We start from the raw sequence: 9774 nt of genomic DNA, 5'->3' as shown, positions 1-9774 counted from the left end.
CACTGAGGATTAAACAAACATGTCTTACCTATAATTAATTTTTCAAAGGAGACCAAAAGAAAGAAAAGGGAGAAGCAAAGCAGGAAAATGGTGAAGAAAGGAAGGAGAGACTTCCTGGCAGGAACACCTCAATAGCTATTCTTTCCTAATTTAGAGCGTATACTATCTCCCACGCTACACACTATCCCTTTTCTATCTTGAGATAAGCTGTGTTGCTTATAGATGGTGCTGAGAATTCTCAGCAGCCCAGACTGAGCTGTCATGGTCATTTCCTCCCTCCCCTTCACCACCTTCCCTCTTTCCCCTCTTCCCCTCTTTCTTCATGTAAACAGGGTGCCATGGAGTCTACGCCTGCCCGAGCTCACTCTGCAGCTTTATCTCTGGGTCCCCCTACCTCCACATCCTGATGCCACAGCACACGTATGTCTGGCTCTTGCTAATTCTGGCACACTGATTCATTCAAACTCCATTGGGTTCACGGAAATGAGCACTTGCCACAGCCACAGCCAGAACTCACTCAAACTTGCAGGTCCGAATCTAATTTTAGAGACAATTAAAGGACTCGAGAGACTCTCAGGCAAGTGAGTTAGAAGTCAAAATTATCATTCAAGTTGGAGGAACTATTTTAAAATGAGAATTTAATAGCAATTGGTTTTAGGATAATTTTTAGTCATACAGAAATGCTACTTTGCATAACAGAGAAGAATATACACTTGATTGGGAAAATGATGATTGGCAGAGCTCAAGTTAGGAAAACTTGGGGATATCGCCAACAGTAATATTTATTTATTTACTTTTGGTTTTTCAAGGCAGGGTTTCTCTGTGTAGCCCTGGCGGTCCCAGAACTCAGCTCTGCAGAGCAGCCTGGTCTTGAACTCAGAGATCCACCTGCCTCTGCCTCCTGAGCGCTGGGATTGAAGGTGTGTGCCACCATGCCTGACTCAACTACATGTCCTCAGTGTCTTCCATGGAGCGAGCAATCACTTGCCTTGCTATCTGGTTCAGCCTAGATCTGACTACAGCTCCAGCCTTGTGCGCCATGTTAGACACCTGCATTAGTGGCAGATACGTAAGACTGGAGACAGACACAGGAGAAAGATCCTTCTGAGTGGGGGAGTAGAGGGGGGTGGGGGACTGAGATAAGCCTGAGCGGAAATGAAGATAAGATAGTAGGAGAAAACTTTCAAGTTCCTGAAGGAGCGAAGAGATGATTCAGGAACTGACGGTACCGCTACCTAACCTGATGCGGAGTTTGATCCCCCCGGGTCCTCCAAGGTGGAAGGACAGAGCCAACGGACAAACGGTCCTCTGACCTCTGCACATACTCGCTGTCATGTGCGAAGTCACATTCCACCCCCCCCACACCATCAATGAATATAATCTTTAAAATGTTTCAAATCCTTGAAGGGCTGTGACACGGGAGAGTAGATTTTCCTATGTCACAGCCCAGTGGGACCCGAATCCTCATCATCCTGGCCCAAACAGATCAGGATCAGAGTCAACAGCTAGAAGTAAAAAAGGAAGTCAAGAGAGGTGGGGGAACTTTTAAAGAAGATTATTCAAACTGGGTCAGGCAATTGGATACTTTACGGCAAAGAATGTTCCAGCTACAAGGGTATTCAAGTAGACTGACCTCCGGGATCCCTCCTTTCCCATTCCTGGTATCTAATTCTATGACATTATAAAATCTAAAGCCAAATGATTCTGATAACCCATGAACACACCCAAAGAGGAAAAAAACAAAGAACAAAGAACCGAAAGGTACAAATGATCATTATAAGCCACTCTGAATTTTAAGTTTGCAAATGTAAAGGAAATGATTGTCATTTCTACTTCATTAAGTGAATTAAATTCAAGTTTAAAGATTCCATTTTCACTTGTTTTGGAATTATCTGATAACTAATCCCCATAAATAGAACTATTACAGTCCATTCAAACCTGGCCTCTCATCAGGGTGGTAACCTCGGCTACTTTGTTAAAAGATCAGGGACATTGCTGACAATGACTATCATATTGTATCTCATGCTGATTTAGCTCGGAAAACATACTTTGAATCCTGTTAGTTTGTGTACACACAGGGAAGCACACCCCTTTAAAGAAACAACACATGGGCACATGAGAAATTGCTCTGAAATGTGACGAGAGAATCCGCTGTGACAGCAAATGACAGCGAGTTACAAGACGTCTCAAGAAGATGTGACCCAAGTCCAGCGGGAGATAAAAGAGACAGACACACAACCAGTGGAAAAGCCTATTAAAAAAAACTATTAATAATCATAGAGAATATCAATAATCATAGAGGACCAAGAGTTTTGGCACGACTTCAGGGCTGCAGTTCCTGGAAATGTGCCGTCTGGTCACCAGCTTCCCCGTGTGTCTATCTAGGCAGCTGTGGGCTGTCACAAAGTTACAGCCACTTTGCATCAGAGAGAGTTCCCCACTGCTTGTGCTCCCAGTGAGTTTGAATTAAAATTCTGCTAAGATGGACACAAGAGAGAAAAGGTACTATATAAGCGGGTGGGGCTTGGGGGCAGTAAGGAAGAAAGACATTTCGGAGGATAAACTGATTGAAGGGAAGAAAAAAGTCAGGGCAATGGTCGTGCATGCCTCTAGTCCCAGCACTAGGGAGGCAGAGGCAGGTTGATTTCTTTGAGCCCAAGGCCAGCCTGGTCTACACAGAAAGTTCCAGGACAGTCAAATATAATATTTACTGCATATTATACATTTATATTTATATAATTAATATATATGTTATATATTTATATAATATACAATAACTATTTCATTATTCTGGTGAAGCTCCAAAATTTGTCATCCTTACAGTATTTATTCACTTATATGAGAATATTTTTCCAATAGACCTTTCAAACATGTCATATGCACATATTTGTATATATGCACACACACATATATATATACACACACATATACACACTCATATATATGTAAGTGAATGACATGGTCAAGAGGATCAATCTCTTAAGTAAAGCAGAAAACGAGAAGCTTTATTGAGCACGTGGAATACAGCCTTAATATATACCAAGTCACCACTGAAAGTCTATCGTTTAGAAGTGGTTTTATTCGGGTAGAATTTCCAAGCTTAGTCCCAAGTCCAAAGCTGATTTAACTGGAGATCTCAGTGTCTACTGCAGACCAGGTATTTGGTCTGTGACCTGTGAGGCCTCCTTTTCCACTAAAGGAAAAAACAAAACCCAACAACTATCAACAGCTAAGCTGCCCCCATTTTAGATTCCAGACACAAGCAATAAAACAACCCGTTTTCTGCTTGACAGAAACAACAGCAAGAGAGTACTCCTGATAAGGAGCAACATTTTTTTTTTCTACTTAAAGGTGGGAAATGGGCTTGAGAAATCGAGTCTGGAAGAGGGTAGGATGTAGGCGAGCCTTTAAACGGCCCCCAAATTAATCCTCGAAATTCCACAAGACGTTAGTAACTCGAGGGAGTGTTACTGTTGAGAGCTAAGGAAGGAAAGCTGAAGTTGGGAGTTAAGTCTCGTCACAGGATAAAGGGGTAAATACCTTCTTCAACATCTGACATATATTCCCCATCACTGAGCTTTTCGGGGGCGTTGGCTTTACGAACTGCATGATTGAAGCGACAACAGAAGCATATGAAAATCCTCATCCCCGACTCCGAAACACAACATGTAAACATTCCCCAAAACACATCGGTCAAGGCCTTTCTTCTGGAAGCTACAGATACCCAATCACTCATCACCATGACTAACCTCACCCCCCCCCCCCCAAGGACATTGATGTACCTTCATCATCTGACATATCGAGAACTTCATTCATCGTTTCTGGAACGTTCATTTTGTGTTTCTCAGTGATGGTCTAGAAACAATAACAACAACAAAAGGCAACTGCTTCAGTATGAATGGACGTAGCAATTCCAAGGAGACTGCTTGTGTCTTTCTGAATTGATTTCTATCCTGTGGGGCTTCGGGGTAGAGAACCTAGAAGGCTTTATACACAGTATGCTCTCTCCCTTGAGCAGCACAGGGGTCCTCAGATATGTTCCTCAGAGCAGCACAAGGTTTGGAAGCCTTCCAGGGACAGACAGAGCAGAGATCGTGGTCACTAATAAGGCTTTTTCAGAGGAAGCGAAGAAAGCATCGCTGTGCTCATCTAGGCCAGAACCAAATATCACATCCCACTCAGGGTCATCGAAGAAGATAGCCCAAAATAACAGCAAGGAATTTGTCATTATCCTTCGTGCCAAGCCTTTTGCTTCCTTTGTATTCCCAACTACGTGTCCATTCCATGGACAGGATACAGAAAACTATTAACATTATGTAAGTTATGCATATTTTATAACTATGTGCATTAAAAACATTTTGAAGGCAACACATTTGCAGGATCATATCAGCTTCCAGAAAAGCTTCATCAAGAACACCGAGTTACAGGGCGAGTGCCTTCCTGGCTCTTGCTTCCTCTTTCGGTAACTTTCTAACTTTTTAATTCATACCTACTCAAAAGACAATGGCAGTATCACGTAAGCTAAAAAGCTGAAAGCGGGGGCTGGAGGGATGGCTCAGTGGTTAAGAGAACGTACTGCCCTGGCAGAGGAACTAAGTTAGGTTCATAGCACCCAAATGGCAGCTGGCAACAATCTGTTCCTCCGGTTCCAGGGGATCAGAAGGCCTCTTCTGGTTTCAGAACACAAGGGGTACACAAATAGGCATTTAAGCAAAACACCTATACACATAAAGTGGAAATAAATCTTCAACTTGGTAGTGGAGGCGCACGCCTTTCATCCCAGCACTCGGCAGGCAGAGGCAGGGGGATCTCTGTGAGTTTGAGGCTACCCTGGTCTACAGAGTGAATCCCAGGACAGCCATGGCTGTTACACTGAGAAACCCGGTCTCAAACAACAGCAGCAAAAACAACTGTTAACAGAGCACTGATATACAGAAAATACATGAATAAATAAATCTTTAAAAAATGAAAACTGAAAGGCACCTAGAAGCTGAAACTAAGGAAGGCTATTAATTCAGTTTCTTGATATTTTTTGGTAAATTACACTCCTATGCTCCAATGTTAGGTGGAAACAAAACATTTTTGTGCCTCTTTCAGCATATAATACTGAAACTGATCACTTCTATAAAATAAACTTTCAATTAGTTGTATAGTCTCTAATATTGTGCAGAAAATCCCTACATGCCCATTCCAAGTCCCTCATCATAAAATCTTATGTTAGTATAGTACAGTTATAGCATACCAATATTGATACATCTCCATCAAAGTTTGTGCTACACTGGCATTTCCTTGATTTTGGTCCCACATTGCAGGTATTTGATGGAGCTGCAATGACTCTCTGGGTTTTCCTTGACTATTAAGATTCTCAACTTTCAGCTGGGCAGTGGTGGCGCACACCTTTAATCCCAGCACTTGGGAGGCAGAGGCAGGTGGATCTCTGTGAATTTGAGGCCAGCCTGATTTACAAGCACTAGTTCCAGGACTGGGTCCATAGCTACAGAGAAACCCTGTTTCGAAAAACTAAAAAGATTCTCAACTTTCTTTGGTGCTAAGGACCTTGATAGTCTTGAGCTGTGTCAGTGAGTTATTTAAAGAAGTGTTTGTGTCATTTGCTCGTTTGTTTTCTTTTGTGGTTAATCTAGAGAAGGAAGGCAACAGAGGTGATAGCGGTGATGCTCCCCTTTCTCCTTCATCATCCCATGCCCTATCAGATGTGGCCTCTGATCTCCTGGCTGAGGCAGTATTTGTCAGAGTTCTCCTCCGTAGACTTCTTCTGTTCTTCTTTGCCTGTAGACTGTTCTTGTTTTGCTTCTGTTTTGGAAGGAGGATCACTACGTCCAGCCCATCTTGAGGCTATAGGTGATCACGTTTGACACTTCCCTGGGAGTGAGGGATTTTCATAAGTTATCTGGACTCCTTTGCTGGGGGATATTTTCCAGCCATATTTCTCATGATTGAGATAAGGCCTCGAGGCCAGTATTCCGACAATGCCTGGAATGTCCTGTACTCTGTAATTCTTTTCCCTCAGGTACCTGCACATTTTCCCCTACACTTTCAGCTGTTCACTTACACCAGTATGAACTCACTTTTATATTTGCTTCATACTTCGGACTGTGCTCGAATATTGTTTTGTTTATAATGTTTTGGATAAAGTGTCCCAGCCTTGGTCATCGTGAACTCTTCCTATTGATTTTTGTGTGACACCCCCCCCTCCACAATCATTGTATTTACATATTTCGTTTAGCTTTGGTAGTGAGGACAGTGCACTTCCTTGATGCGCAGATTAGGGTTTTTTTTTTTCCAACTTGATATAAACTAGAGTCACCTGGAAAGAGGGACCCTCAATTGGAGGATTATGTCTATCTGATAGGCCTGTAGGTACCCTTGATCAATGATCAATGTGGAAGGGTCCAGGCCGCTGCAGATGGTACCACTTTTGGCTGCTGGTCCTGGGTTGTGCAAAAATGATACCTGAGCAAGCCACGGGGAGCGAGCCAGTAGGCTGTGTTTCTCAGCCTGCCTCCAGGTTCCTGCTGGAACTCCCGGTCCTGGCTTTTCTCAGTGGTGGGCTGTAGCCTGTCCATAGACTAACCCGTAAGTTTAGCTAACTGGCGCTGCTCCCAAAGCTGCTTCTGATGGGCCTTTTACCATAGTAACAGAAGCGAAGTGAGGACACTAACTTTGGAGCAATCCTTCTCTAGTCCTATGGCTAGCTGTTTCTCCTAGGAGCCCTGGCTCCTTTCTGCAGAGAGCGGTGCTAGCCACTGACAGCTGGGTGTTAGATGTCTTCTGATTGGGGCTGGAGAAATTTGAGTATTTTAAGCGATATAATCAAGTGAAATACACCTTTAATGCCATTAAAGGAAGAATTGTTCCTCCTGAAGCTTGGCATTTGGTTCCTCACGTGACCATGAAAGAATTTACTAACTTTCTTTCTCAGGATGGTCACATCATGAACAGTCTCTATGTGGAGGAGTCTCTTACTAGAAACGGTGGCTGCTGAGGTTCTGGTATCTTGCTAGACCAAGATAGTGAGCGTGGTCAGGGCTGAGCTGTGCAAATTATTTTAAGATTACAGATACCAGCCCAAAAGCACACGGCTCCCATCTAAGGGAATTATACCCAAACACGAGAGTAGGGCAGAAAGGTGGTGTCTGAGTTGGTGACAGTCTCAAGTGCCAGAAGGTGGAATAATTCTTAGAACTGGCTTCTTTGCTGCACACCGTGAGCACCTATTCGGGGAGGCCATATTCTCTTCCTGGGGCAGTCTGGCCCTTGCCTTTAGCATGCATTACCTTCTGACCTCCACCCTCATTTAGTGATGATGCACATATGAAGTGCCGCCACTGCTGTCAACTCCAGCTGGAACCTGGTCCTTCTCGACCTTCTCATTTATGCCACTCTAGGCTGGTGGTTGCTGTGCTGTATTGAGACTCTATGACCTCAGCCTTGCCTGTACTTCACTAATCAACCCTCCAGGGTACCTTAACGCTTTTAGTGTTTCACCTTTTAAAAATGTTTTACTTATGTACCTGTATGTATGCATCTCTGTGTATATGTGTATACACACACACACACACACACACACACACACACACACACACACACAGGTGGCTGTGGGAGCCAGAAAATGGTACTGAATCCCTAAACCAAAGTCACCAGCTATTGCGAGCCACCAGTGTGGGTTCTGGGAACTGCACGGCAGGTCTTCCAGAAGAGCAGTTGGAGAGCCCAATGGCTGAGCAGTCTCTCTAGCCCAAAGCTTTTATTTTTACTTCACATAAACAGTGTGAAATAGCCCAATGGGTGAAAAATTCAATTATGATTTGTATTTTGAATTACCAGACAAGGACTGTCCTCGATGCTGAGACAGCAATCTGATGTATTACTATAATGACTCAAACGTCTGTAGCATCATGACACTTGGTTACTGTTAAACAGCTTGTTTCTCTCCTATTTCCTCTCCTAGTGAGAGCTGTACAGCAAATCCAGAACATTAAGGCTAGCAAATGTTCTCTAAGAATTTAATGATAGTCAGGCATGGAAGTGCACGTCTTTACTCTGGGGTCAGAATAGCTAGTCTCTGTGAGTTTGAGCCAACCTAGTCCACATAGCATGACTCTGTCTCGAGACAAAACAAAACACACACTAACAAAAATATCCACAAGAACCCAATAACAGATTGTAGATTTCAAAAGTATGAATTGATGAGTGCAATTTTTGTTCTAAACTCTCTGGTAACGATCGAAATAGAACCTGGTTAGTGAGCATTTTCTGCCTCGTAAGTCATACAGTTTCTCTCTTGTACTCAGCAGATTTATTTTATAGTTCTGAAAGCCCGCGAACTGCCAAGTAACGCAGCCGGCAGGTAGCTGCAGACAGCCTTAGCCCACGGTTTTCTATATAAAGCACTGCACATGCAAAGTAAGCTATGCATCATAGCCATGTCTTCCTTCAGATGGGGAGGTGTTAAAAAGAAAAGGATGACAATAACTCCAAATTCCACTGTCCCAACTGTTCTTAATCCCAAAGCTGCCAAATCTAGGTCAAAGGCATCAGACAGGGTTAAAGTGATTTATGAAGTGTTTTGTGTATGTGTGCTTGTTTGTGTGTGTGTGTGTGTGTGTGTGTGTGTGTGTGTGTGTGTGTGTGTTAAGAGCTGGGGAAGATAACTCAGTATGGAAAGATACTTGCTGCCAAGCCTGAGGGATAACCCTAGTTCAATCCCCAGAACCGACATAGTGGAAAGAGAGAACAAACTCCCACAAGTTATCCTCTGACTTCCACATACATGTCATGGCACACACAATGAAATGTAATAAAAATTTGTTTTAATGTATCTAATAGGGTCATCTGGTAAATGTTTACTCTAAAATTTAAGGAAAATATTGGTTTCACTAGGAAAGCCCAAACAAGTATTCAAAAAAATAAGAATGTCAATTTTTATCTACCTATAACTTTAAGAAAACATTATTTTTGCAAAAATATCAAATATTTTAAAGAGCTTACATAAAGTTCTCAAAGTTTTTACAATGCCAAAATTAAAAAACAAACAAATTTATTGGTATAATATGGAATCAAAAACTATCTGCTTACATAACTATTTTTTCCAAGATATGTTTTACTAGTTATTTAGGTGTCTATGTATCTGTGTGTCTGAGCATGTGAGTGCAGTGCTCAGAAGGGCCAGAAGAGGGCACTGGAAGCCCTGGAGCTGGAGTTACTGTTGACCACAGCCTGAGACAGATAGTAGGCAGGTCCTCTGCACTGAGCCATCTATCTCTTCAGTTCCATAGCCATGCAACTTTAAAAGATACATTGTTTTAGTGTTTCAAACTTTGTTCATACCAGAAATAAAGGTTTTGCTATATTGACTGCCAAGAATAAGGTGATACTATTTTAAAATGTGGTACTTAGTCTATGAAAGGAGGAAGAAAGAATGTTCTAAAAAAGCCTAGAGAAACTGCCATCTGGGAACTTGGCTTTCAGAGTAAGTATATCCATTACTCACGGTGGTGGTTATCGTCTCTTCTGTCACAATCTTCAGTGTGTCAACCACTGAGATGTAGCCGAGGCGCCGGGCGATGGCCAGGGCTGTGTTCCCATTCTGGAAACGGGAAAATGTGGACAAAGTTACTCAGCCTGCTATGGAATATTCCTTTACAGTGTGTGAATATCTGTCGCTGTGATTGGTTTAATAAAAAAGATGATTGGCCAATAGTCAGGCAGGATGAGGATAGGCAGGAGAACCAGACTGAGGAGACTAGGAAGAAG

General features: G+C 42.7%; 1 protein-coding gene across 1 annotated transcript in view; it reads right to left on the bottom strand.

Annotated features, from left to right (window-relative positions):
• Ank3 (ankyrin 3) overlaps nt 1-9774 on the bottom strand; it is a 299577-nt gene that overhangs the window by 109427 nt on the left and 180376 nt on the right. The window contains exons 20-22 of the mRNA XM_026785393.1: nt 9512-9607; nt 3783-3855; nt 3541-3603 (exon numbers count right to left, since the gene is read on the bottom strand). Coding sequence (XP_026641194.1) covers nt 3541-3603; nt 3783-3855; nt 9512-9607 — 232 coding nt within the window. The remainder of the gene's footprint in view (nt 1-3540; nt 3604-3782; nt 3856-9511; nt 9608-9774) is intronic.

This window comes from Microtus ochrogaster, linkage group LG2 (assembly GCF_000317375.1).
Source record: "Microtus ochrogaster isolate Prairie Vole_2 linkage group LG2, MicOch1.0, whole genome shotgun sequence".
In the NCBI taxonomy this organism is placed as follows: domain Eukaryota; kingdom Metazoa; phylum Chordata; class Mammalia; order Rodentia; family Cricetidae; genus Microtus; species Microtus ochrogaster.
Note: the sequence above shows the minus strand (reverse complement) of the source record. Positions and strands in the feature narration are given on the sequence as shown.